The sequence below is a fragment of the Ceraceosorus guamensis genome (genome assembly GCF_003144195.1).
Source record: "Ceraceosorus guamensis strain MCA 4658 unplaced genomic scaffold IE81scaffold_10, whole genome shotgun sequence".
Classification (NCBI taxonomy): Eukaryota; Fungi; Basidiomycota; class Exobasidiomycetes; order Ceraceosorales; family Ceraceosoraceae; genus Ceraceosorus; species Ceraceosorus guamensis.
Window position 1 is genome coordinate 199,013 of NW_020290005.1, and position 23,784 is coordinate 222,796.

At 56.2% G+C, this 23,784-nt stretch overlaps 8 protein-coding genes across 8 annotated transcripts; 6 read left to right on the forward strand and 2 right to left on the reverse strand.

Moving 5' to 3' along the window:
• The first annotated feature begins 578 nt into the window (after window positions 1-578).
• On the forward strand, window positions 579-1,769 carry IE81DRAFT_364825 (hypothetical protein). Its single transcript, XM_025516891.1, has 3 exons — window positions 579-851; window positions 942-1,039; window positions 1,111-1,769. Exons 1-3 carry the CDS (start codon window positions 840-842, stop codon window positions 1,580-1,582), a joined length of 582 nt encoding a protein of 193 aa, XP_025371715.1. The 5' UTR covers window positions 579-839; the 3' UTR covers window positions 1,583-1,769.
• Window positions 1,651-6,435, reverse strand: IE81DRAFT_298889 (hypothetical protein). The gene is made up of 7 exons (XM_025512192.1): window positions 5,232-6,435; window positions 3,451-5,154; window positions 3,256-3,388; window positions 2,997-3,190; window positions 2,580-2,913; window positions 2,076-2,508; window positions 1,651-2,003 (listed from the first exon to the last, which is right to left on the reverse strand). Exons 1-7 carry the CDS (start codon window positions 6,082-6,084, stop codon window positions 1,809-1,811), a joined length of 3,846 nt encoding a protein of 1,281 aa, XP_025371716.1. The 5' UTR covers window positions 6,085-6,435; the 3' UTR covers window positions 1,651-1,808.
• A 200-nt stretch (window positions 6,436-6,635) lies between these two features.
• IE81DRAFT_321181 (putative RPN7-subunit of the regulatory particle of the proteasome) lies at window positions 6,636-8,726 on the forward strand. Its single transcript, XM_025513260.1, has 8 exons — window positions 6,636-7,050; window positions 7,134-7,345; window positions 7,426-7,571; window positions 7,641-7,860; window positions 7,929-8,037; window positions 8,119-8,273; window positions 8,363-8,379; window positions 8,457-8,726. Exons 1-8 carry the CDS (start codon window positions 6,834-6,836, stop codon window positions 8,632-8,634), a joined length of 1,254 nt encoding a protein of 417 aa, XP_025371717.1. The 5' UTR covers window positions 6,636-6,833; the 3' UTR covers window positions 8,635-8,726.
• Window positions 8,675-11,222, reverse strand: IE81DRAFT_321182 (glycosyl transferase). The gene is made up of 8 exons (XM_025513261.1): window positions 10,417-11,222; window positions 10,180-10,230; window positions 9,953-10,104; window positions 9,697-9,873; window positions 9,414-9,619; window positions 9,181-9,336; window positions 9,032-9,110; window positions 8,675-8,945 (listed from the first exon to the last, which is right to left on the reverse strand). Exons 1-8 carry the CDS (start codon window positions 11,072-11,074, stop codon window positions 8,871-8,873), a joined length of 1,554 nt encoding a protein of 517 aa, XP_025371718.1. The 5' UTR covers window positions 11,075-11,222; the 3' UTR covers window positions 8,675-8,870.
• Window positions 11,223-12,776: 1,554 nt separating this feature from the next.
• On the forward strand, window positions 12,777-14,339 carry IE81DRAFT_10662 (hypothetical protein). The gene is made up of 4 exons (XM_025510049.1): window positions 12,777-13,002; window positions 13,072-13,996; window positions 14,106-14,157; window positions 14,248-14,339. The coding sequence occupies exons 1-3, from the start codon at window positions 12,980-12,982 to the stop codon at window positions 14,112-14,114; spliced, it is 957 nt and encodes a 318-aa protein (XP_025371719.1). The 5' UTR covers window positions 12,777-12,979; the 3' UTR covers window positions 14,115-14,157; window positions 14,248-14,339.
• A 1,261-nt stretch (window positions 14,340-15,600) lies between these two features.
• On the forward strand, window positions 15,601-16,629 carry IE81DRAFT_10667 (hypothetical protein). The gene is made up of 3 exons (XM_025510050.1): window positions 15,601-16,222; window positions 16,290-16,366; window positions 16,440-16,629. The coding sequence occupies exons 1-3, from the start codon at window positions 15,826-15,828 to the stop codon at window positions 16,566-16,568; spliced, it is 603 nt and encodes a 200-aa protein (XP_025371720.1). The 5' UTR covers window positions 15,601-15,825; the 3' UTR covers window positions 16,569-16,629.
• Window positions 16,630-18,091: 1,462 nt separating this feature from the next.
• On the forward strand, window positions 18,092-23,157 carry IE81DRAFT_345545 (hypothetical protein; the record flags this gene model as incomplete). Its single annotated transcript, XM_025515926.1, has 3 exons — window positions 18,092-21,175; window positions 21,245-22,666; window positions 22,729-23,157. 3 exons carry the CDS (start codon window positions 18,092-18,094, stop codon window positions 23,155-23,157), a joined length of 4,935 nt encoding a protein of 1,644 aa, XP_025371721.1.
• Window positions 23,081-23,713, forward strand: IE81DRAFT_10696 (hypothetical protein). The gene has a single exon (XM_025510051.1). The coding sequence runs from the start codon at window positions 23,199-23,201 to the stop codon at window positions 23,673-23,675; it is 477 nt and encodes a 158-aa protein (XP_025371722.1). The 5' UTR covers window positions 23,081-23,198; the 3' UTR covers window positions 23,676-23,713.
• Window positions 23,714-23,784: the final 71 nt, after the last annotated feature.

Consider the following 23,784-nt stretch of genomic DNA (forward strand, 5'->3'; position numbering starts at 1 on the left):
GACCCGCGCCTGCGCGTGTTATGAGACGATGCTGTACCGCGCCCCGCGCAGGCTCATCATGCGATCGGCGAGCGAGCCACCTGCTTCGTTGCCGCGATCCTTCTTGGCAGCCCACCATTTTTGCAAGGCTCGATCGAGCAGACAACCTTTGAGTCATAGACAATGTACGAAAGCGAGCATGACACTCACTGACTGTGAATTGTCCATTCACGATTGCCTTCGAGATCACCCGCACTCCATATAAGCAGCGAGGCAGCAGCGGCCAAACTGCCGAGCAGGAGGCGGGCGGCGGAAGTCCGTGCCGCATTCCACGGCGACCGGTTGGTCGACATCGTCATCTGGCCATATGCAACCCCATGCATGCCGCTAGCGTGTGGTTTCAAAGATGTGTACCGTACAGTCAAGTCGCGCGCTGGGATCTGTTGACCCAAGACAAATTGCGCTTTGCACAGCATCTTTGGCTGTGATCACGTGCATCTCAAGGCTGGCACGTGACTACCTTGGTTGGTTGCGGCATTTTGAAATGTCCTACAACACGGATTCGACACTCACTTGATTCGACATTCTGATTCTGATTCATGATTCGCGATTATGCTCTGGTTGTTCGTGGTCCTTGATCAATCTTTCTTCGTAACGTGAAGCCCAAATCCCCGCTAACCACGTCCTCTTGGCTTCTATCATCTCGGCGGCTCTCGTTGCAAGATTGTGGAGAAGGTGCCACACGATTCCTTTGGATAAAGGACGGATTTAGCCCAGTTGTTAGCAAGACGCCCTCGCAGTGGCTGCCTTCACACGTTTGTCATTGGACGGTTGGGGAGCACTCGTGGGCTTGCAACATCATGCACTGCTTGGTGCGTTTATATTGCGTAGAGAGAAAGCCATAGTCAGAAACCCGCTTCGAGGTCTGACGCTCTCCTTTTCGTGCATTGCTTTTGTCGCAGCGCTGGTGGCTCCCGCTGCTTTTGCTGCCGCTGCCAGCGGCAGGTCCCTTCACCATCGTGCTATTCGTCGTCGCCTACGCCATCACAACCAAACCTTGGTGAGTGGATCTGCTCCAGCATGTGGTGCTGAGTCACTCACGTAGCTCATGATGATCCCATGCCGATCTAGCTTCTACTGTGCACTACTTCTGACTGTGTTGTTAGCAAGCACATGCAGTTGGTACATGCCAGCTGAAGACCCTCGACCGCCGCCACGCACAGTCTGTTCAGCACCGTGGACGCCCTTCGAAACTCTGATCGGTGCACCAGCCTACATGTGCAGAGCTCGACGACCAGCCAAGCCATCAACCTGCTGGCTTCCCACCAATCGTCTGTTCGCCGCGCCGCTCCAGTCCAAGACCTCCAGAATGGTCCCTCCCGTCTCGGAAAGGATCGCCAACGACTTCGATGTCAAGTGGCAACACGCCAATAGCAGCAACTCGTCCTTGACCCACTCATCTCCCGAGACAATTTCGGCAAAGGCGGCTTCACTTGCCTACCGTCTGGCTCAGAGGCGTAGGTTGTGGTTCGGGGTCGGCGATCGTTCTCGAGGACTTGGCTATGATCTCATCTTCGGTTGGCTACCTCCTCCCAAGCAATGACCTGGGGCACGGTGCTGCGCGCAATCGATCAAGGTCAAATCCCTCCTTGTGAAATGAATCAGATTGCTCAAGCTCACCGAGAAATTGAGGATGTACTAGTATTACAAGAGACGAGAGACGGGAAGCAAAGTGAGGTTACAAGGCGCTAGATACAGCATTCGTGACTAAGGGGGGCGGCGACGCGCGTAGACATGACAGTCTGGAACCCCGCGAGAAGGGTTGTGGCTCAATCATTCTCTCCTAGCGGGCGAAAGTACGACGCGAACATCTGCTCCCCTCGCAAGAGAGGCGACTCCGAGATGACGGTGTGGACGTGCACGACCAGAGATGGGAAACGCTTGGTGAAGTAATGCAGAAAGGGACCTGGTAGAGCGCCCATCTGCCTTCGCAGAGCTGGAGACATGTCCTGATAATGATGTTTCTGTCATCCAAAAGCGCGAATAGTCAGTTCCTGCATCGCAAAGGCTGCTTGCAGCATGGTTCACCAACGCACCTTGTTGCGCAAAGCTCGCAACAAGTCCTGCACGCTTGAGCGTTCGTACTTTCGGAACTTGCCAAGGTCGTCCATGAAGATCTTGTCCATCCTACGATGCCAATCCGATCCAATGACGGCAGCTGCACAAGACTCGAGCGCAATCAGAGGTGGGGGCGGTGCGTCCTTGTCCATGATCTCGAAGCGATCGCTGGCGTCTTGCAAAAAAGCAAGCCTTTGTGCATGATCCCAGAAGTAGGGGTGGGTCAGGACGTCAGGCGCACTGGGCCTGTCCTTGGGCTCTACTGCAATCATCTTGGAGATAAGATGTTGCGCTTCGTAGCCTTCCTCTCCGAGTCCGGAGAGTCTCGATAGGTCAGATGCGCTCTTGACTATGTTCATCTCACGCTCGAAGCGACTCCCGAATGGATGATCGCCGTTCGCCAAGATGTAGCTACGGAAAGTTGAGGAAGCTTGGCTTGTTAGTGGTGAGAAGATACATGAAAGACACAAGGGGCTACTCACTAAGCCAAGCAGCCGAGCGCAAAGACATCCACTGCACGTGTAAGGCGCCTGGAAGTCTCGCCGTCTCGAGGAAGACCCGAACGCATCCCATTGCTACTGCTTTCCGTGCTATTGCTGCCCTCTGCACCCGCGTCTAGGGACACTTCACCACGCAATATCTCTGGGGCCCGCCAACCAACAGTGCCACCCGGGTTGTTCATGGTCTGACTGAAGCTGGATTGTGCTAGACCATCTAGTCGTTTAGAGAGCCCAAAATCTGAGAGGAGCATCTTGAGCTTGCCAGACGGATTGTTCGAGACAAGAATGTTCTGCGGCTTGATATCGCGATGCACAACTGTATGATAGCAATGGTCGAGTGAGCGTTGAGTTCCATCACGCACTTACGCATGGCCCCTATGAAGGTGCAAAGCGACTTACTCGAAAGAGAATGCAAATGTCTCAGGCCAGACGTTATCTGCGATAAAGCCTTCTTCGGTTCAAGCAAGAGGCCAAGCTCGCGATATTCAACCGGCTTCTCGATCACATCTGCCAAGCTCGCAGGGCAGAGCTCAAGAGCAATGAACAGGAAGCTTGGCGTGAGCTCCTTGTAGAAGTATCTAATCACGTTGGGGCTGCAGAGCGCTGGAACGAGTCAGCGATCAAGCGTACAGGACATCTCGCCGAGTATGCGACCCACTGATTATCGGCAGATTCCAACAACGACACCTCTTTCGAAGCGACATGGACGAAGTCGCGCAGCAGCCGCTTGACTGCGACCGCTCTCCCCTGGAACGTCCCTTTGAACACCACCGTGCCAGACGAACCGTAGCCTGTTGCTCGAAAGGTACCACATCAGCATCACTCGCGGCGCTTTTGATTGGTGCAGACTCACCAAGGATCTCTTCCGATATTTGCAGCGAGCCATTGGGCCCGAGGTTACCTGCCACCGCGCCCGGTCCAGTTGCATATGCTGCTAGTTTGGCAGCTTCTTGTCCGGCAGCTGTGGCCTCTTCAGCAGAGTCGCCGAGGTTGTGAGCATCAAGCCCGGTGGCTTGTCGCACGCTTCCTCCAGCGTCTCCATCCACGTCAAAGTTCAGTCTTGTAGCTGACGCAAGCTGCTGATTGTGGCGGGGTGTCGAGACTGCTCGGGCGGAGGGGGTGCCCAAGGGAGTAATGACAGTACCATCCGCAGCCTCAGCAACATCTGGCACATCATCACCATCGGCATCGATGCTGTCTTGGTCGACCGCAGTCCCGTTCCCCTCGAGGGCCGCTTTCTTACTCTCCTTGAGCGCAACTAGCTGACCAGCCCTCTTGCCTCTCCTCCGCTTCTTGCCTGCTCGCTTCTTGTCCGCTTGAGCTGCCTCAACAGCTTCTTGCTCCAATGCAAGCTCAGCAGGGGTTTCTCCCGGCGCAGCATTCTGATTCTTTCGAGCTTTTATATTGTCTCCGGAGATTGGAAGATCGGCAACATTGGCCCTGCCACTCTGATGCATGGCATCGACGCCTTCAGCACTCTTGTGCTCATTACCTAGTGAAGCTCCGTTCTCCGCATTTTCGTGCTTCTCATCCAGGACAGCTGGGACCCAAAGAACATCCTTCGCAATGCTCGAGGCGCTTTCACGAGCTAACCTTCTCTGCTCTTGCAAGCCGATGTAAATCAGGGCACACAGAATGGCGCCAAGGAACAAGCAAATGATCTGCACCAAGGCGACCAGAGGTGTCGGCCGCCAGCTCCATACGGAGTCTGAAGGAAAAGTGCTGCGCTGCTCGCCGGTACTAGCAGACTTTGAACCACTCTTGGGCTTGTCTGACCGCTTTGCGGTAGTCTGGCCACCAGATTGTGAAGACGAGTTGTCGCTACCTTCTTGATGTTCTGCATGATCAGCAATCTGCAAGAGAGATCGCTCTGCTTGATCTGTGATGGCTGGTCCGAGCCCCGAAGCATCTGCGTCCCGCGCGTCCCAAACCCCGAACCAGCACCCAACGTCGGAGCACGGCTTTGACTGCTCGGAATGCGACGGCAAAGTGGCTGGCGCGGGTCGGGCAAGGCCAGCTAAGGGATGCGCCTCGCTTCCCAGCGCATACAAGCTCCCTCCAGCAACACCAAGATATGTAGCACCAGCGTCGAGTGAATGAAATGGAGCAGCACCACTCGCTGTGACTGATGATCTACGCACGAGTCGAGAAAGGGGAATCACGGGGTGCGGAACGAGGACAGGCGGGGACCGATCGCGACTCCCGCTTGGTTCCTTTTCGGGATACACGAGATCAAAGACTCGCGCGACAGAGCCACCAACAGCTGTGCTCCAAAGGGTGCGATCCCGCTCCTCGGTGCTTTCATCAGAACCACTATCGGGCGAGGTTGTCGCGTTGACACAGATGACGGAACCATCCTCTGGAACGCCAAAAATTGCAGTTGGTGGTGGCGGCGGGCGATCAGCAGAAGAAGGCTCGGAGGCAGCGCGCGCCTCGGGGCTCGCAGCACTCCACACTGCAGCGACTTCGCGATCGGCAGCATTTGGAGCAAAGGTGCTATACCGCAGCGTCTGGCGAGCCGATGGATCGGCTCGACTGTGGATCGTAAGGGTGTAGTCTTTCAAAACAGCATGCAGATATTAGCGTCTGGCTATACTGGTCATCTCATCACACTCAATCTGCAGCAGCCCTCACCTGTGCGCCCGACATAAGTCCAGTCTCCATCCTCATCGCAGATGTCATCTTTGCACCAAGCTTCAGGTGACCTCTCTCTTTCACGTCCGCCGCCGAAAACGGCGCCCACTCTTCCCGTCAGGACGTCCAGTTCCACAAGCGAAGACGACTTGTGGCCGACGAACACGCGCTCATTATCGGCGGGAAAGGAGAAAGGCGAAAGATCGACCAACTGCGGCAAGGTTAAAGGGAGACGCCTCAAATTTTGTCGGGGTAGAGTGGTGTCGTGCGGGGGTTCCTGACTGGTGGATGCATCGCTTATGTCGTCCGTCAGGACGTAGATTGAGCCCCCACCTCCTGGCTCCACAATGTAAAGACCTTGCCGACGCAGCGCCTGAAGAGAAGCAGCACCTTCTTGACTAGCAGCGACATCAGCGAATGACCGCCGAGCTCGACCATAGTATGCTCCCACCAAGGGCTCGAAAGAGAACTTCTGGCGATTTGAAGAATCTTCCACAGGGTCTGCCTGGGCTCTGGCTGGAAGATCCCACAGTCTCTGACCAGTATGCCTATCGAGCGCGTGCAAGCCTCCTTCAACAGTAGCAAGGAGCACTGTCCTGCTCAGAGTCAGGCCAGAAAATGATGGCGCATGCCGTGGAGTGCCGCCGAGTCTCTGAGCTGTCTTCAGTCCTCGCCTAGATAGACTCAGTGCCAAAGAAGATGCACTTTGAGCTCGGGATTGATACTCGGACGAGTGGTGAGCTGACCTTTGGCTTGGCGATCCACTGGCAGGCTCAGACAGTGCAGTGCAAAGGAGCGCGAGGAAGACTAGCACGATCCAAGAACAGCGCAGCTGAAGTGCACAGCTTAGCATATTGACTATCGGAGCGTGTGCCCCTTGTGCTGGCCGCGTGTTGTGTGCCGCAAGCAGGCACGAGCGGTCGCCGTCGCATCCAATTGTCTCGCGTCTGTGGGATAGCGTTCACGTGCTAGCCAAGCAAATGGCAGACATCGGTGTTACTGCTGACGCAATGGCTTTGGACGCTGATGAATCGATGATGAGGACAAGCTGGCAGTGGCCCACGTCAGCCGTACTGTATCTGCGTGGCTTGAGGCGCGCGGCGAAGAGCACCGGCGTAGCAGTGTAGGCATGGATGCAGGATGCTGGTGGTAGCTTTGGGGCACCTCCGAGTGATGTGTCTCTCTGTGTTGTGTTTGAATGCATCCTCCACGTACGCGGAGGCTCAGCCTGCTGCTGGAAAAGCTTGATCTTATAGGTCCGCTATGCATGCGCGGTGGGCGGTGATGCGACATTTCGCAGGGAGCTGTAATTCGTACGAGAAAGTCACGCACGGTTCATCTCCGTGGTGTGAGCGTCACGAGTCGTGGACGCGCGTCCAGAACAGAAGTCACAACAGTCTAAGACTTGACACAAGTGGGACAACTGTAGCTGTCATGGCGACCACACTTATGCACCGACCGCCATCACAGCTTCCACAATTCTGATCTCCAGCCGCACCCGTGCAGAGTATAAACCCAAGTGTCAATCATCCGCATAACGAACGCGGTTTCAGATAACGTGCCCCACCTTTCTCAGCACGTCGATTCCACTGACCCCTCGGGATGTCAGGCTCTTCAGCAGCTCCTCAAGCTGTCTCATCCGACACTGGAGTGCCTGGCAAGCCCACCGTCAATGCTGGAGGAGTAGATGATGATGTGCCTCAACCCATTCCAAACCTGGAGTTGCAGCAACTTCACTTCGTCTTGACGTCTCCGCGGACGCCCGGTGCTAAGGGCAGGGAGGTCTCGGAGGCGCTGCTAAAAGGGATCGAGACGGATGGTTCGTGCTTGAGCTACTGACGGTAATATGCTGTTACGTGCGCGGCTGCATTGCTGACTGACTAATTCGAACTCTGTACGCAGAAATGGCACCGTACCTCTCCGCCTTGCTGGCCGCTGGCGTCATCCTACCAAGTGGAGCCAAGGACTTGCACGCTCAGCTGCACGCCAAGAATGAAGAGTCTCTCAAGGCTATCGACGATGCGCTGGTCAGACTTGAGGAGAGCGAGGGAGACATGGAGGTCAATGCAGTGAGAAGACAAAGAGCAGCGTACCTTGCTCGCATCGGAGACAAGGTGAGCAGGGCTCTTTTTCATTTTGGCGACAAGGCAAAGGTTCTGATCCGTGTCGGGGGAATGCTGTTACTTGTGCGCAGACGAGAGCCCTCGAAGCTCATAAGCTTGCAATTGAGAAGGCTGCTGGCCTTGGCTCAAAGCTGGATTTGGTCTTGACGCAAATAAGAATCGGCCTCTTCCATGGCGATGCGTCAATAACCATCGAGTCCATTGCAAAGGCTAAAGAGTGAGTACACTGCAAGAGAAGCAAATCCCGGACCTATGAGTGATGCTAACCAATCACCGCCACCTTAAGGCTCGTCGAAGAAGGCGGGGACTGGGACAGAAGGAATAGACTCAAGGTATATGAAGGTCTGCACTTGCTTTCCACCCGTCAATTCAAACAGGGCGGGGAGCTGTTCTTGGACGCTCTTTCAACGTTCACTGCGACGGAGTTGCTGAGCTACAAGGACTTTGTGACTCTGACCGTCATCGCCAATGTCCTCACCTTGGGCAGGAGAGATATCAAGAAGAAGGCGAGTTGCGTAGTCAGAGTTTCGCGCCCTCTCGAGCCCTTTGCTTAGAGGTCTTGTCCACTTTACAGATCATTGACTCCCCCGAAGTGCTGCAAGTCATCGACGAGATTGAGCATTTGCGATCCTTCTCGTCTAGCCTGTACAATTGCGACTATGCAGCTTTCTTCAAGGCATTGGGTGAGTGACTTCTTATTCCCTTCAGGGTGCTCTTTCTCGCCACGCAGACAGGTTCCTCATTACGCTTTGTACTCACCGCAGCCGAGGTCGAGCAGACGCACCTGCTGCCATCGAGAGTCCTCTCGCCCCATGCACGCTACTATGTTCGCGAAATGCGCCTGGTGGCATACTCGAGCGTGCTTCAAAGTTACAGCACGATCACTCTTCCCAACATGGCCGCCGCCTTCGGCGTGACGGTGAGCTGCGATTCGTATCCTGGTGCTCAATCCGAGCTCTGCTGATGTCCGCTTTCTGCATTCGGCCACTCCTCTTTTTTTTTTTCCAGCCCGAATTCTTGGACGCGTGAGTTCGCCAGATCCTTTCGCTAGTGTACAGTCGCTCGACGCTGACCAAGACGACTTGTCCACGCCGCTTTGCAGAGATTTGGCGCGATTCATTGCTTCGGGCAGACTTCCAGCGGTCATCGATCGAGTGGCTGGTGTGGTGGAGAGCAAGAAAGCGGGAGGCACGTCGATGCTCTATTCTAGGGTGATCAAGGAGGGCGATCTGGTTCTCTCTGCGACTCAACGATTGAGCAGAGACTTGGGTCTGGCATGATCAAGACAGGACGATCAACTGCAATTCGATGTCGATCGATGTTCAGAATTGACATGATGCTCAGGTGCGCGCCGCGTGGATCGCTTGTGAATGAAGGGTCAGCCGCGTGGGTCATTTTGCGCGTGTGTGCATTCCGTTGGGTCAGGACGATGCGTGGAATGCTGTGATAGGCTACAATCTTCTAAGCGGAGAAGGGAATGTGGGAGACCTGCTCTCAAGCTCATCGCAAAAGAATCTCATCTTTTGGGCTCTCCTTCGACCGAGGTTCGCCACCATTCTTTCAAGCAACTGTATCCCTCTCGATCAAAAGACTGATTGACAAGCATCACGCGTGTGGCACACTTGGTCAGTCAAGCACTGTCTAGGCCAAACGTGGGCAAGCTTCGTCGTCACGCACCTTTGCGGGGTCGCAGTTGCAGCGACCAGTGTCGTGATACTTCTTGTTGGTGGGGCAGTGATTCCACGGCATGTGGAAGCTGGGTCGAGCGATGATGGTAATTGATCAGGCGAAGCCGAAGATCCGTCTTTGAGCGTCTATGGACTCACTATCCGATGTCATCAAAGTGATGCAACCTGGCCTTGTCCAGGAAAAGGATGGCCGCAATGGAGTGGACTGGTGCATCTCCCCATCGCTCGTAGAAGAACCCGCCAGACTTGTCCAGGAATTCAAAGTACTTCTGATAAGCTTCGCCTCGCCAGAACCTGCGTGAGTCGCAAAAGGCAGATTTTCACTCAGTGCATGCTTCGCAAAACGACTACAAGACGAATAAGGCCCTCACCGTAGGTCACCAATCTCAAAATTGGACCAAAAGTGGCACAAATTATAGCCCGGGTCCATGAAGCGCTCCGGCTCGTCCGTCATGAAGTGAATGCCATTATTTTTGGCAACGTATTGGGGGTTCTCTTCTACGAACTTCTTCGTGGTTGACCATAGAGTCGGGATGGTCTCGATGTATTCGTGCAGCGCCATTGTGAATCCATATGTCTGCACAGCAGTCAGACACAGAGACTGATCGGTCAGTAAGATGTCAAGCTCCGACCGGCCACTGCAGAGCGTCTGACCTTATTGTTCATCTGCATGAAGACGAAAGGGTCGTAGTCCACATCGCAGTATAGCTTGATTCCCGGCTCAACGCGCCAATAATAATCGAGGTCCATAGTAAGAGGATGCTGGAAGAAGAAGCCGCTTTGGAATCGGCACATGTGGCGATAAGACTCGGAGTCTCCGTAGATAATTTTCTGCGAAGCTCGAGAGAGAAGGAAAAAGAATCAGATCGAGCGGCATTGTGGAGCGCACAATCGACCATGCGCCGCTCACTTTTTCCTTCATTTGCTTGCGAGTGTCTGCTGCTTTGTTTTGGTCGATCCATTCTGGATAGCCCCAATGCTTTTTCTCTACAAATCCGAAGCGAACTTCGGACCTGGTCATCTGCTTGACTCCCTTTTTGAAATCGTCTGTGAATGGCTCGTCTGGGCGAGCGAGCGTCATTGTCGGATCAGCTCACGGCCTTGCTCTTCCCCATCTGAACTTGCACGCGCACTTACTATTCAAAAAGATCCAAGGATAGCCGTACTTGCGGTTGAAGCGATCTTCCACTGCGATGCACGCGAGAGGGAATGGTGAGTTCGTGGGCCCCCTTGCAAAAGCGCGCCATTTCACCCGTTGACTGCCCGTGACTAGAGCCCCGGGCTGGACCCCTCTCCCCATCCCCCGCACGATTGCTCATGTCCCTTCCGAGCCCGTTCTGCGGCCAGATACCAAGCCTCACGACACTGACTCACCATCTCGCATGCTTTCCCTCATCGATGCCAACTCTCCGTTGCGCACCAGCACGATGAATCCAGCCTTGGCACGAGGAGCCTGGTTGGCCTGAGAAGGGATGAAGCTTGGCGGGTAGAGGTTCCCATCGTCGCCCTTTGTGGCCCATTGCTTGAGCTCCTCAGGAGTTTGGGGAATACCGGGTGAATGCGTGTACATGTCCTTCACTGCCGAATCGACAGATGGAACGCCAGAGCCTCCGGCATAATCACCTGCTGATGAACCTCCGGGTCGCTGCCATGGTCGGGGTATGCTGCCCCATTGTTGTCGCACCGTCTCCACACCCGTCGGATCCACGGACAGCCATGTGGTCAGGGAGAGTAGCAGAAGCACCAAGGCTGCCAAGAGAATCAATCGCTGTGGCCTCCTGGCGAGGCCCTCGAGAGGACCGAGACCCGCCATGATGACCTGACTAGAATCTTTAGGAGCGTCGACTGCTATTGATTGCTGGAGAGCGAGACGAGCTGTGCTTTGAAGATGCGATGCCGCGCCTGAATGTGATGGTTGGGAAGCGTGAGGCAGCGAAGCTGAACGATGCTGCGTGGCGTAGTCGCGAATGTGTTGGAGGTCAAGATTGCGGTCAGTCGTGGCTGGAGCAATTTGGCGTGTGCGTGTGCGCATTCAGCAGCAGCCAGGAGGGTTTTGTGAGTAGTCACGAGTGGTGCGAGGATGTTTTGACAGGCATTATGGCGTTGACATGGCCAGCCGACCAACGGACCGACCGACTGTGACTGATTGACCGAATGGATGGATGCATGCGGACTTCAACTTGAAGGGCGTGCGTGCGCTTGCGGAGGAATTCAAGCGTTCTACTTGATTTGTGCGCTTTGACGCTTCGCGACCGCGTGCAGGTGCACGCACGTACGCACGCACGCACACATTCCGCTCAGCATGCAGGCGTCAAGACTCCTGACTGCATATGGTGGCTGCAAGCAGCAGCTCGACGGTGTCCATGCTGCAGCAGGTACTTGCTTGCCGTACTCACGCATGCCGACGCTGCAAGTCCGCTGTGCAGGCGGACGACCGTGGCGGCCGGAGCTGCAGCTAGGATGGATGTGTTCACGCAAAGCACGCGAGGCAGAGGACGATGCAGCACCACGAAGTCGCCGTTGAACGTCCGAAGGTCTTTCTCACTCAAGCAATCGTGAAGTGAGCTGTGCGGTACGTGTGCCATGATGCCCGACCGCGGAGATCTTTCAAGGGCTCTCGCTCATCTTTAACACGCCACTCAGCACTTCTCATGAGAAGCCGGACCACCGCCTGATGAGGGCTGCTGGACAACACGTCTTGACCGTCGCTTGCCTCTGCCAGACAGACGATATCGATCAGTATATCTTCTCATCAGCTAGACACGCTTGTTTGTGGCAGCTCAATTCTGCTTGTCCCTGCATGCACGATCGGCTGCCGTGGCGGTGCGTGGCAGCAACGAAGCAGCAGCAGCAGGCAGCAGCGCTTTGCCTCCACTCTGACTGGATCGTGAATGGGAAACAGCACCGCACCGCATGGCTACGCTCCTCGATGCACGCAAACGGCGCATCGAGCACATGGTCGGCATTGCGCGATCTTCCCAGCTCAGCTTGGGCGGACAGTAGCAGCAGCAGCACGACAAACCTGTGGCTCTTCGCGGCTGATGTCTGCGGAGACATGCAAGGGCCCGGATTGTCCCTGGAGGGGCAATCCTATATAATCAAGGACTGCATTCAAGATTGATAACCATGAGTTGCGCTAGGCTGGCGGAGTCATCCACGATCGCAGCAAGCGCGCGCCGCAGAGCGCACGCAAGACCGTCGGTGGCCCGCCGTGTCGCGACAGTCGACAGCCAGACGTACACTCGAGATTCTGGCTGGCACGCGCTCGACTGTGAACAGCGAATGAATGCGTGCAACAGGTTACGATATGAAAGCATGACTCTTCTGTCTGCTGTGTTCAGGGGAATGGAGGAGTGTCTTGGTATCGAGTGCAGTTGATGAGTCTATAAGCTGCACAAACCTTCCATCACACCGGGCTACTGCGCCACTGTGGGACATTTATGCGGAGACAAGTAGATTTTGTATTCGGAACCGACTTATCGGCGCCGGGGGGTTTTATGCGGCAACTAGTCTAGTGTGCGTTCTTATTAACAATCTTGAATATTTTTGATTCACTGGTGATTGTTATTATTACACATCTGGACTCTGACTGACGGCACGAATTGCCGAACGCGACAGGAAAAAAATGTCTCATCACGTGACCAAGACCTGACCTTCTCGCACAGACCTTCGGCGCTGCATGAACGCCATGCATGCCTCGCCGTGCGCTGTGGTACGACCTTCACGATTCAGATTCAAAATTCATCATCATGCTCAATCACCTCGACGATGGCAGAGATTCACGCATGCGATCCGACCACCCTTCGACATCGATCACCACGCCCAGAGTCCACTCCAGCACATTCGAGCGCGTCGAAACCCACATCAAGCAGATCTCTGCTGCTGCACTCTGCTCGACCAAGTTCGCAAGGCATGGCGGGCGACCATCCAGAAAAGGATGTCTCTCATCTCGGACAAAGAGTGAGTTGCAACGCGATCTCAGCCATCAACTCATGCTATCTCAGGGCTCACCACAGACTTCCTTCACAGATACGTGATACACACGCTCAGGCTGGCCTACTTGCGGCGCATAGATGATAGCGTTGGGCCCCGCGTCATCACTTTCCCTGCCATCAGACACGATGTAGGCTCCTCTGGCCATGCGAATGGGCGGGAACACGCATCAGCGCGCATGGGTGACTTTGATGATGCTCTGGACGCGGAAGGGAATGGTCAACTTGACGACTTTGATCATCATCCCGACTCGCACGTCATGATAGCAGGCCTATCTGACGCAAATTTCAATCCAGAGCTTCGCGCAGTCTGCTCCCCCAAGCCGCGGCCAGAGTCCTTGATCAGGCCGGGATTCATGCCCGTTCCCCCTGCAGAGATGGTCGAGACAGCCAGCAAGGGTCCGAGAGCTTCGCGCGTCGGAAACGGACTTCGCTACACGCAAACCATCTACGGACCTGGAAGAACAGGGGCGCTCGGCATGCGAGTCTCCGGAAAGCGCGCACCTTCTCTAGACAATAGCACTTCGGCGCTAGCCTCGGATCTGCGCGAGGATAGGACAACACGGTCTCGTCGCCGCAGCTCAGTCCTCGATCGTGGTGCAGAAGATGAAGCCGAAGAGCCGCTCCGAGCTGCGCTTGCCCGGCGCTCGAGCCTGAAGCCTAAAACAGATCAAAAGCCGCGCAGTCTCGAAGTGCCAGAGCTGGCTCTGCAAGCTGCTTCGGTGGAGAGCGGCAGAAGCGGTCTGTTACGCGGCGAGATCTCCACTGATCCCCCAGCTGCATCCGATCCGCGCCTCAGCAACCCATGGCGGGACTCTCAAAGCAGCTCGGAGGATCGCAGCTACAGCCACAGCTACAGCTCGGCAGGCGTACCTCTGCCAAATGTGGGCGCCACAGGTCGCTCGGATTCCGGCTTAAATACAAGAAACTTAGAGCGCAGCACTAGTGTGATCGACAGGCAGGTACGTGGAGGTGCAGGTGCCCGAGACCAGCGACTGGGTGCTCGGCGTCGAAGTGCGAGCGAGTCGGCAGGAGCACTCATGGACTCAGGGGTGGATTTGCTTCGTGGAGAGGCGATAGAAAGCGAAGATGAAGGACCAGAGTCAAGTGACGACCGCGCCAGGTGAGAGCACCGTTTGGTATGGGAAGCACATGTTGTCCGAAGCGCAAGTGCGCTGACTTGCTGCTTCTTCTTGGCATGCATGCATCCAAGCTTCAATGAGGGACTGCGTCGTGCAGAGAGCGATTCGACAGTCTTCTCACTTGCCTCCTTACCTTCGGCGCGCTCGAGACCGACTCTGGCGATTGATGCTCGGAGGACAGCGGACTCTGCTTTGAGCAGTCACTACAAATCGCGGCACATTTTCACTCCTGTCAGCGAAGTCGACGAATCCTCTCTGCGCTCAGCAGCGCCGAGGTCACGAGAGGAGCTCCCCATCATGAACGTCAGTCCCCACCATGACTTTTCATTGGACGAGACTGTGAATCGAGATGAAGAAATACGATCTTCTACGAATACCGCGGACGATCGACCGCGTGGAGTGCCACCCTCGACAGGCACCGAAGCGCACACAAATTCGGCGTCCGCGAACCTTCTCGATGATTCAGAGTCATCATACGATTATTCTCTACGCAGCTCTCTTTCTCCAAGTCCAGGTCAGCCCAGCAAGCAATCCTCACCCTCTGATACGCGCTCGGCTCAGCCAAGCACAATTGCCTCGCAGTCAAGACCGGGCCTGGCCGCATCTGCGGACGCTCAAGGCACCGCTGCGCCAACCACCTCAGCGCTTGGTCTGTATACCGGTAAAAGTACCAGCTCGCGACTTGATCCAGCACCACCTGGTGTGGGGAGCACGCAAAGACCCAGTTCCAGCATGGTCACTCCCCAACTTGACACCGCTTCGAGTCGCATACAAGCTGATGCGCGACGCCCATCTAGATCCCGCTCGCGTCTGCCACAGCAAGCCGCGATCATGACAGACTCTCCAGAGGCAACAAACGAGTATTTCAGCTCGTTAAAAACTGACGCCAAGAGTGTGCAAGCTCAACACGCAGCTCGACCGAAGGCTTCTGCTTTGTCGAGGAAGCTCAAAGCTCAATCCTCGGGCCCAGCCAACGCCTTTTCCCAAGCTTACGCTGGTGTTGGAGCTCGCAATGGAGCGTCAGCAGGTACGGTCAACATAAAAGTCTACTTCCCTTGGGCAGAAGATGAACAAACGCCAAGCGTCAGGCCGCTCAGCGATGCTTTGTCGGTTGAGCCGCGTAGTCGCAGCATGGTTCTCTGCCTTCGCCGCGATGCTGTCATGGAAGAGGTCGTGGGCTACGCAATGATGTGCTACGTCGATGAGGGCTGGGAGCCTCGCCTGGACGATGGAGATCCGGACGAGGACGAAGAAGCTCTCGAGATGCGACTGAGTACGATCGGCTGGGCACTCCGCATGGTCGAGGACGGCGAGGTGGATGATGATTTCCCAGCCGTCGATCGAGGCTTAGTCGTTGGCAAATTTGGCGCCGACGAACTTGCAATTTGCGAAGCCACGCCCGCACAAGGTATGTGCTGAACGAACACGACTGTGCAGCTCCTGCATGCGACGCTCACCGCTCTTTTGTCACGTCAGTCAAGCAACATCTAGCTACTCAGACTCCTGCCCAAAAAGCGGCGCGAGCCGCTGGGCGTCCAGGCATCCCCACACCACCACCACCTCCTCCTCAAAGCACACAAGGCGATCGACTCGCAGCACCTGCACGCTCGCTCGCACCTGGAGCTGTCACAAGTGCAAGGCTTGCCGCAATGGGAGCCAATGTACCAGCCGGTTCGCTGCTAGACGTCGCAGGGACGCCCATCTTTGCATCCTCTGCCCTGTCCAGAAGCGCATTGGGACCATCGAGCGCTAGCATATTCCTTCGGGTGGCCATCACCCCTAATGATCAGGTACGATACAAGACAACGCTTCAGGTTCCATCTGACATGTACCTCGCCGATGTTCTCGAGACCATCTGTCGCAAGAGACATCTCGCGAGTCCCGACGAGTGGGCGCTTGTGGTCCCAGATAAGGACATCGTCGCGCCTCTGGACCGTACGGTGGAGAGTTTGCGAGGAAATCATGATCTTGCCTTGGTTCGACGCTCCACTCTTGGAGCTCAGGGTGGCTTTGGCGCGCTAACAGGATCCAGCACCAATCCGAATGGTAAGCGATGAGAAGGTCATTCTAGAGGGAATGCGCAAGCTCATCCTCTGGCTTGCTCAATGCACAGCTTCTATCTTTAAACGACTTTCGGAGCCTGTGCAGCCACGCTACAACAAAGCTAAGGATTTGGCTGCCACCTACAAGGTGAGTTGTGCCGCTCAAAAGACTACTTATCGTTTTGCTCACTACGCGCGCCATGCTGTGCTCGCCCTCTCAGACCTTCACAGTCAACCGCAAGATGCCTATGTTTGTTGGTCGCCACGAGAGAACGCTCACCTTGGACGGGGACTGGGTCCATATCATGTGCGTTGCACTTGACAAATTATTAGCGTGCAGCGAACTCTGACACGCGCTTGCTTCTTGCACCAGTCCGACGGATTCTCGGGCATTTCATGCTCATGCTGCCAGGTGAGTTGCTGAACCAAGTCTGAGAGCGTACATTCGGCAGCTGAACTCGGGACTCTTTTGCTATTTGCGCAAAGCTTCCCGATCACATCGGTCGTCAGCTGTGCCCAATCGACCAAGCTCCCTTCGGGTTTCAAACTTGTTGTCGCCCGCGAGACGCTGCGGGACACCAAGCGCTACGACTTTGAATGCGCGAGCGCACGCGAAGCCGGTCAGTGTCTTGCTTACTCGGCTGGTCGATTCATCTTCTAACGCTGACTTGCCTCTCGCTCGTTCCAATCTAGCCGAAATTGTCGGAGAGGTCAATTTGCGCATACGTCGTTGAGCGGGTACTCAGATCGTCTTTACGAGCGCACCCGCTTGTGTTCATCTGTATTTGTAAGACTTGCTCAAGTTCTCCTCGAAATTACTCGGTACACCGCTGATTCGAGAAGAGGATGATGAGGCGAGTTGTGCTGCCTGAAGCGTGCTGATCCCTTGATGGCGCGAAGCGTAAGGGCGAGCAGGGTCGCCTACGGATATCGACCCATGAGCGCTGGACGACTCGCAGCGCTACCTGCCTTGAAGATGTGAAGCCGCTAACGCCTTCTCATGAGCGTCAGCTCCCCTTGCCTTCGCGAAGCGTCGTCGAGGAGCATGCAGCAAGGCTCACCATCAGGCATGCTCGTATAGAGCCGCAAGCCCGAGTTGACGGGCAATTTTGCCGCACCGCGACAGAAAGTGGAGGTGATGCTTGTCACGTGCATGGCTGCATGCCATGCATGCAGCCGTACGGTACCGCCACGGTTATCAGCGGCGCGGCAGCGTTGTGGATGTGATGCAGGGTGCATGCAAATGCAACCAGCATCAGAGGCTGCCCACGACGCCAATTTGAATGCTAGCTGCTGCTGATATATGGGTGGGCTGTGGTGGGAATCGACCGGTGAGCCCGCTGCTCATGTGCCGCTACGCTCACAACTCTGACTGTACGTAGGGTTGCACATCGTGAGGTAGGGTGATGTCAGATCAGCTCTAGACTCTCGACTTGCTCGCTCAGAACCACAAACCGACAGTCTGGTGATTTTTTTGAAGAATCGTGAATCGATACACACTCGACTTGGCTATACATGTTCTAGCTGTCCTTCCCGACGGAGTGGAGCCAGCAGTAAGCATCACATCCCCTCTCTCGCCCCCCAGTCACGAATATCATCACATTCCCACCGGACCGTCTGCATCTGAGACAAAACAAGTCACACCAATCAACGGCGCCTGCGCTACGGCCCCAGTCGGCTGCTTGGGCTTGCACAGACAGCGTCGCCTTATCCCAAGTGAGCCATCCCTTTCCAATACCTGACCTTCAGCTTCACAAGATCAGCCTTCCGTCGACTTGAAGTGTTCTCGACCTCAATCGTTCATATCACTTCGTCTTCTCGCTTCATGGTCATCGATCACTAGATATGATCGTCACATCCGCCAGACGCTGAGATGTCAGATCAGAGCTTTGCCTTTCACCTCGCGCCAGAGCGGGCGTCTGGTTCAGCCTCGCCACTCATGCGGGACTACGCCTCGCCCATCAGCTTGGGCGAAGGCACGGCAGAGCATCCCTTCGAGCTTGCGTCCTCACCAGCACCACGAGCCGATATGCCACCGCGCCGAGACCTTGGATCGCTCTCTGGTAACCGCTCGCATAGCGATGGTGCTTCACCATCAGGCTCTGACACCGTCTACTTCTCCTTCGAGGATTCGCCGCCTAGACCCCTACAGACTGCTTCTCGCTTTTCACAACGCCATGTCACGCCAGATCTGACACAGACATGGCTTACAGGCTCAACAAGCTCTCGCGTCAATCTCGACTTGCCTTCGCGTCACCAGCCAGTAGATCTCTCGTCTAGCTTCACTGGATCTTCGAGTGGTGTCGGCAGAGGTGTTGCAGGCCCTAGACGCCGACACCTCCGCGGCTCTGCCGTAGGAGGAAGTCCCACTGCGCTCTCAGATGCGAATTTGCTGGATCAGGATAGAGCCGACATCTTCTCTCAGCTTGACACAGCGCCGAGCAGGAACACTCGGCAGAACCCTGATTCTCTGGTATCGTCATTCAGGCCAAGATCGAGGGTCTTGAGTGGCCGATTTAATCCCATGGACATCGAACAGCTCAACAATGTCTCATCTCTCGCGGCTCCGTTGGCCCCTTTGGCTGGAACGACCTCAAGCAGCTCGATCAGAGCCAAGCGCAACATCGACCGCGTCGGAACGTCGCCGGATTTGGCTTCCTTTGATGCACCTGCCTTGCGCAGCGGTGCCCTCGGCGCGACCTCCGACTCCCTGCAATCTTGGCCAAGTTCTCAAAGGAGCGGTGCTCGGCGAGAAATCGACGACTTTGTCGACGCCTCTTGGTCGACGACATCTTCCTCGAGCTCGGCCTTGGCTGCTCCATCAGGCAATGCCCACAAGCGCTTGCGCCGTCGTGCACGCAACGCCAGTCCTCCTGCAAGCGATAGCATGGTCACTGAATCCAGTCCACGCTCTCAGCCAGCTTCAAGAAGATACGACATTACGTCGCGCAATTCGGTCAGGGCTGAAAGTCGCGAACCGTACGTCTTCGAATCTTTGTTTCCTCCTGCCTTAGGGCCTCCTTCCAGCTTGTCAGAAGAGACTCCTGCTGTTGTTTCGGCCCCATCCGATAGGGCTATGGCTACTCTGCCCGTGTGGAATGAGCTTTGGTCCACGTATCGAGAGCCGAGACGCATGCGGTCTTCGTCGTCGATACTCTCCATCCAGGCTATCAGAGACAGAGCCACCAGCTCTGCTGTTGCTGGCTCAACCCATCCTCATTCAGGTAGCAGCGCAAGGCTGACTCGCCGCCGTTCCCAAGAAGACAGCATGGATGTGGATGGTCTGGACTTGCTCAGCAGCAGCTCATCGGACCTCTTGGCGATGATTGGAGAGCGGGCTTCAGCCAATGTGAGCCAGTCGACTACGACGTTCGACTCCGACTCACTGATGGACGATGTGCCTCTGGCCTCGACGCGCTCATCTCACGCGTCGTACGAGGATTCTCTTGCTCATGGGTCACCTAACGTTGCGGAACCCGACACTTCGGAAGGGCCAATTTTACCCCTTTCCTCGCGTTACCCTCAGCTTCTTTCGCCTTCTGGCTCGAACGGCTCCACAAGCACTTCCAGTCAACGTGACCTCGCCTTTGGCACAAGTACGAGTGTCTCGCCACGCGACAATGACAATCGTTCGTTCGACGCTCGCCGTCGACTGGCACTCCGTCAAGCGGCAGCCGTTGCGCCTCGCATCGATTCTGATCCACCCCCGCTTAGCGCCTCTTCGCAAATGTTCAGATCGAACTTCCATCGCGCTTTTGACCCCGTCGGCACAGCTCGACAGCGGTTTCAAACTTCAGCCGCGTCGCGGCGCAACGCACTACTTTCATCAGGTCGCTTCGCGTCGTACGACTCCGACGACGTGGATATGCTGGCTCTCTCGAGCGATGCACTTCCATCTGCTCGAGCTTACGCCTCTTCACATGCGTCTTCAGAGCGGCCACGAGGTTCGCCAAGCGAGGCGGCAACGATGAGGCAAGGAGTTAGTGATGGGGTCACGTCTCTTTCTCAGCGGATCGCGTCTTTACAAGATGCGATCTCCGAAAGTCAAGGAGTCTTGTCCGACCAGCGGCAGCGCAACGCGGACCTCCTATCGAGCTTGGATGATGGATCTTCGGACATGGACATGACGGGAAGCGCCAGCTCTGGGCCAGTCGATTCCCTTGCGAGCCTGAGCACCTCGAGCGGAGTGACATCCCCTAGCAGGACAGGCGATGCACTCGACGCCAATGATGCGGGCGAGTTTGCGACAATGCTGTCGCGCTTGCGCTCGACTTGGGAGCGCGCTCGCGACCTCGTCGGTGCGGGGGTCACTTCCACCACACCAGGCGACTCGAGTGTCTCCGATGACGCTCTCAGTGATGCAAGCTCAGCTCGGAGAGTAAGACGCGGTATGTCGGTGGCCAGCCGCGTCCGACCAGCCGCTTCTTCCAGCATCTTTAGCCCGACTGACTCGGTCAGCAGGGATGGGATGGCGGCCGACAGAGCTCGATTTGATCTATGGTCGGAAGTCAGAAGCGTGACCGAGCGAACTAGCCGTGTGCCTCACCTAGCAGGTCTGGATTCAGTGGGTCTCACCGACCTAGGATCGAGTTCCGCTGCAACCAACGGCACTCAAGACGCGTTCAACGCCACGACCGCGCCGCCCGTGGCTGCTTCGCGAGAGCTCGCACTGTCGGCTGATCCAGACTTGAGCACATCGAGCGCTTGGACGTCAGGCCCTGATCGTTCGACCAGCCAGCTTCGTCGAACGAGCACGCTTGACATTAGTGGACGCCTTCGCGGACCTACTGCTCGCCAGAATCGTGCATGGCTGGCTAGCGAACGGAGCGTTGCGCGAGGGAGCAGCGTCGCCGAAAGTTCCGCGCCACCTATCGACTTCCTTTCTGTCGCCTCGCGTCGCCGATCTGAACTCGAGGCTCGATATTCAGAACACCTTGGCAGACTTGCGTCATCAGCCGTAAGTCAAGTGCCCCTCTCGATCCTTGTCCTTGCGGAAAGACTGACGCTCACTCACATGGTCAAACAGAGCCGTGAGAGCCCTACGCCAAGTGCTGCTACGATGAGCTCTAGCTTGCTCGTGCCCTTTGATCAGCAGCGGCGAGTTACAGGAACTAGTATTGACGCGGCCCGGGCCTCGTTGCCATCCGCAGACCGCGGCGGCACTTGGCCAAGCCGAGACAATAGCTCCAGATCTCAGCAGACGTCATCAGCTACGCGGGTCCCGCTCGAAGTAATTGACTTGACTGGGCCGGAGCACGACGACGACATCACTGGCGGGCAGTCGCCGAGGATCGGACGCTGGGCTGCAGGCTCTCGCGAGGCAAGGCAAGCGCGTTACGAGCAGCTGCGAGCCAACCTCAGAAGAGACTCTACCAGAGTCTTGGAACGCGACTACACGTCGCCCGCATCTGCTGCTGCCCGACCTTCAGAAAGCGGTGGCGTTTCACCAACCCGGCCATCCTTCGCGAATCTCTACTCGCCTAACCAAGAATTCGATACGATCTTCCCAAACTTCATCTCACCTGCAAGCGACGCAGCTGGCACGCTTCAGTCCACTGACTACGGCGTGTCTGCGCCTAGGATTCCACGGCGCGAACGACTCCGCGATGCTCTGGAACGATCGAGCGGCGCGCGTAGCGGTACACTACGAGGAGTGCAGGCGTCCGCTCCTACAACGCGCGTTCCAGCCTCCTCGACGGGACGTACTCGTCTGCGGCATGGAGACCTCCTCTCCGCTGTATATATCCCCGTCCAGAACGATAGTGCGGCCACTAGTGCCTGGCACTTTCTCGCTCCTACCGATGCAGCAGAAGCCCGTCGCGCAGCGGAGCGTGAGCGAGACCTTTCATCTACGCTTACGTCCGGAGGACTCACAGCTCTCAATCATTCGCGGCCGAGGCAAGACCACCTCCTCTCCGCTGAGAATATCCCCATCCGACCTCAGCGCGACGATGGTGCGGCTACTGATGCCTTGCAAGCGATCCTCGCTTTCCAGGATGCAGCAGAAGCCCGTCTCCCAACGGAGCGTGCGCAAGACCGTTCATCTGCGGTTACTTCCGGAGGCCTTACAGCTCTCCATCACTCGCAGCCCAGCTCGACGACTGATGCACGCAACTCCATTGATCGGACCGCATTCGGAGGACGCGCAGCAGATCCACTCTCGTCTAGACTGCTCCACCCTCTGCCGTCGTCCAGAGCACATCATCCCGAGCGTCACGAACCGACAGCAGACCCGTCAGAACGTGTCGTGGCGAGATGGCGTCGTGAAGCTGCCGATGCAAGACGAGCCGCACTCAGCTCTACAGAGAACGGCACTGGATCCAACTATCATGCGGCGCGAGCGAGCGAGCTCAGAAGTAGGTTCCAGAGCACGTTGAGGGCCGGACAGAGCGGTGCAGGAGGAAGGACTGGCGACAACGACACCTCATCTAGCATCAACAGTCATCTCGTAAGTCTTTCGAACACAGCATTCGCCAGACCGCAAACGCTTACAGTCATCCCGTCTTGCAGGCGCAGATGGAATTTGATCTCCGTGCTCATTGGCGTTTGAGAGACGAAATACTCGGCATCTCATCCAATCGCACGCCATCCAGCGTCATTGATAGTCTACCAACTTGTGTCTTTGCAATCTGGCAAGGCGGCTCATGTGTCACGCCGAAGCTGGAGGCATTGCCTGTCACAGGCGAGGGCAAGGGCAAAAATCGAGCAGGTCCTGAGAGCGATCGTCTCCGTCTAGAAGCCCTTGCAGCAGCAGCTTCGAGAGAGCCACGTTGTCCCATCTGCCTGGACGAGTACGAAGCCGACACGATGCTCATGAGCGCGCCTTGCAACCACGCCTTCCACAAAGGTGCGTCTGCCGAGTCCACAGCTTGCAACAACCAATTGCTGATGCTGACAAGCTTGAGCTCGTTTGAAATCGCAAACAACAGACTGCCTTAAGACCTGGTTGTCTACGCGTCGCACGTGCCCCATGTGCCGCTATGATGTGGGAGCACATGGCAGTCGCAACATTGTACGCCGACCCAGACGGAGCGAACCTCAAGACGCAGCAAACACTGCAGCCTCGCTCCTACAAGAGCCTAACCAGTGAGCTCTCAGTCATCGATCAAGCTACGATCCGCTCGCATCGTCTTCACGGTGACTTGTCGAGCCTAGGTTTTCAACGATGCCGCTGCTCGACACGCTTTCGACACACCGGTCCTCCCCGCCCTTCTCACGATTGTTATCACGAGACTTCTGACATTGATCATGCACAATCCTGCACGCGCACACACATTTTCAAGGCTGGCTTCTTCAACAATACTCTACTCTCACCACAGCCAATGACATTCGCCATCATATATCGCTACGATGACTTCCCTCCAGACACCATCGAATGGGTGTCACTTCACTCCGCGTTTGCTCGTCCATCTTGCCTCTTATGCACACATCTCCATCATTCTTACCAAGAATTGTGATCCACTTGTGCGGATTTGGGCATCACATGACCCTTTGGTGAGGTCTGTGCGGACGTTGACGTCGACATTAATGAGCCTAGCGATTTAGAGGAACACATGAAACATGGTT

Coding starts and splice junctions, on each gene's coding strand:
- IE81DRAFT_364825 (XM_025516891.1), top strand. Junction 1,040..1,110: donor GCCATCACAACCAAACCTTG/GTGAGTGGATCT, acceptor ATGCCGATCTAG/CTTCTACTGTGCACTACTTC.
- IE81DRAFT_298889 (XM_025512192.1), bottom strand. CDS start 6,084: ATGCTAAGCTGTGCACTTCAGCTGCGCTGTTCTTGGATCGTGCTAGTC. Junction 5,155..5,231: donor GACTTATGTCGGGCGCACAG/GTGAGGGCTGCT, acceptor CTGTTTTGAAAG/ACTACACCCTTACGATCCAC. Junction 2,004..2,075: donor TGCGAGCTTTGCGCAACAAG/GTGCGTTGGTGA, acceptor TTTGGATGACAG/AAACATCATTATCAGGACAT.
- IE81DRAFT_321181 (XM_025513260.1), top strand. CDS start 6,834: ATGTCAGGCTCTTCAGCAGCTCCTCAAGCTGTCTCATCCGACACTGGA. Junction 7,051..7,133: donor AAAAGGGATCGAGACGGATG/GTTCGTGCTTGA, acceptor CTCTGTACGCAG/AAATGGCACCGTACCTCTCC. Junction 7,346..7,425: donor TTGCTCGCATCGGAGACAAG/GTGAGCAGGGCT, acceptor ACTTGTGCGCAG/ACGAGAGCCCTCGAAGCTCA.
- IE81DRAFT_321182 (XM_025513261.1), bottom strand. CDS start 11,074: ATGCGCACACGCACACGCCAAATTGCTCCAGCCACGACTGACCGCAAT. Junction 10,231..10,416: donor GAGGGAAAGCATGCGAGATG/GTGAGTCAGTGT, acceptor CGTGCATCGCAG/TGGAAGATCGCTTCAACCGC. Junction 9,337..9,413: donor TTTGAGATTGGTGACCTACG/GTGAGGGCCTTA, acceptor CGACTCACGCAG/GTTCTGGCGAGGCGAAGCTT.
- IE81DRAFT_10662 (XM_025510049.1), top strand. CDS start 12,980: ATGTCTCTCATCTCGGACAAAGA. Junction 13,003..13,071: donor TCTCTCATCTCGGACAAAGA/GTGAGTTGCAAC, acceptor CTTCCTTCACAG/ATACGTGATACACACGCTCA.
- IE81DRAFT_10667 (XM_025510050.1), top strand. CDS start 15,826: ATGGGAGCCAATGTACCAGCCGGTTCGCTGCTAGACGTCGCAGGGACG. Junction 16,223..16,289: donor ATCCAGCACCAATCCGAATG/GTAAGCGATGAG, acceptor CTCAATGCACAG/CTTCTATCTTTAAACGACTT. Junction 16,367..16,439: donor ATTTGGCTGCCACCTACAAG/GTGAGTTGTGCC, acceptor TCGCCCTCTCAG/ACCTTCACAGTCAACCGCAA.
- IE81DRAFT_10696 (XM_025510051.1), top strand. CDS start 23,199: ATGATGTGGGAGCACATGGCAGTCGCAACATTGTACGCCGACCCAGAC.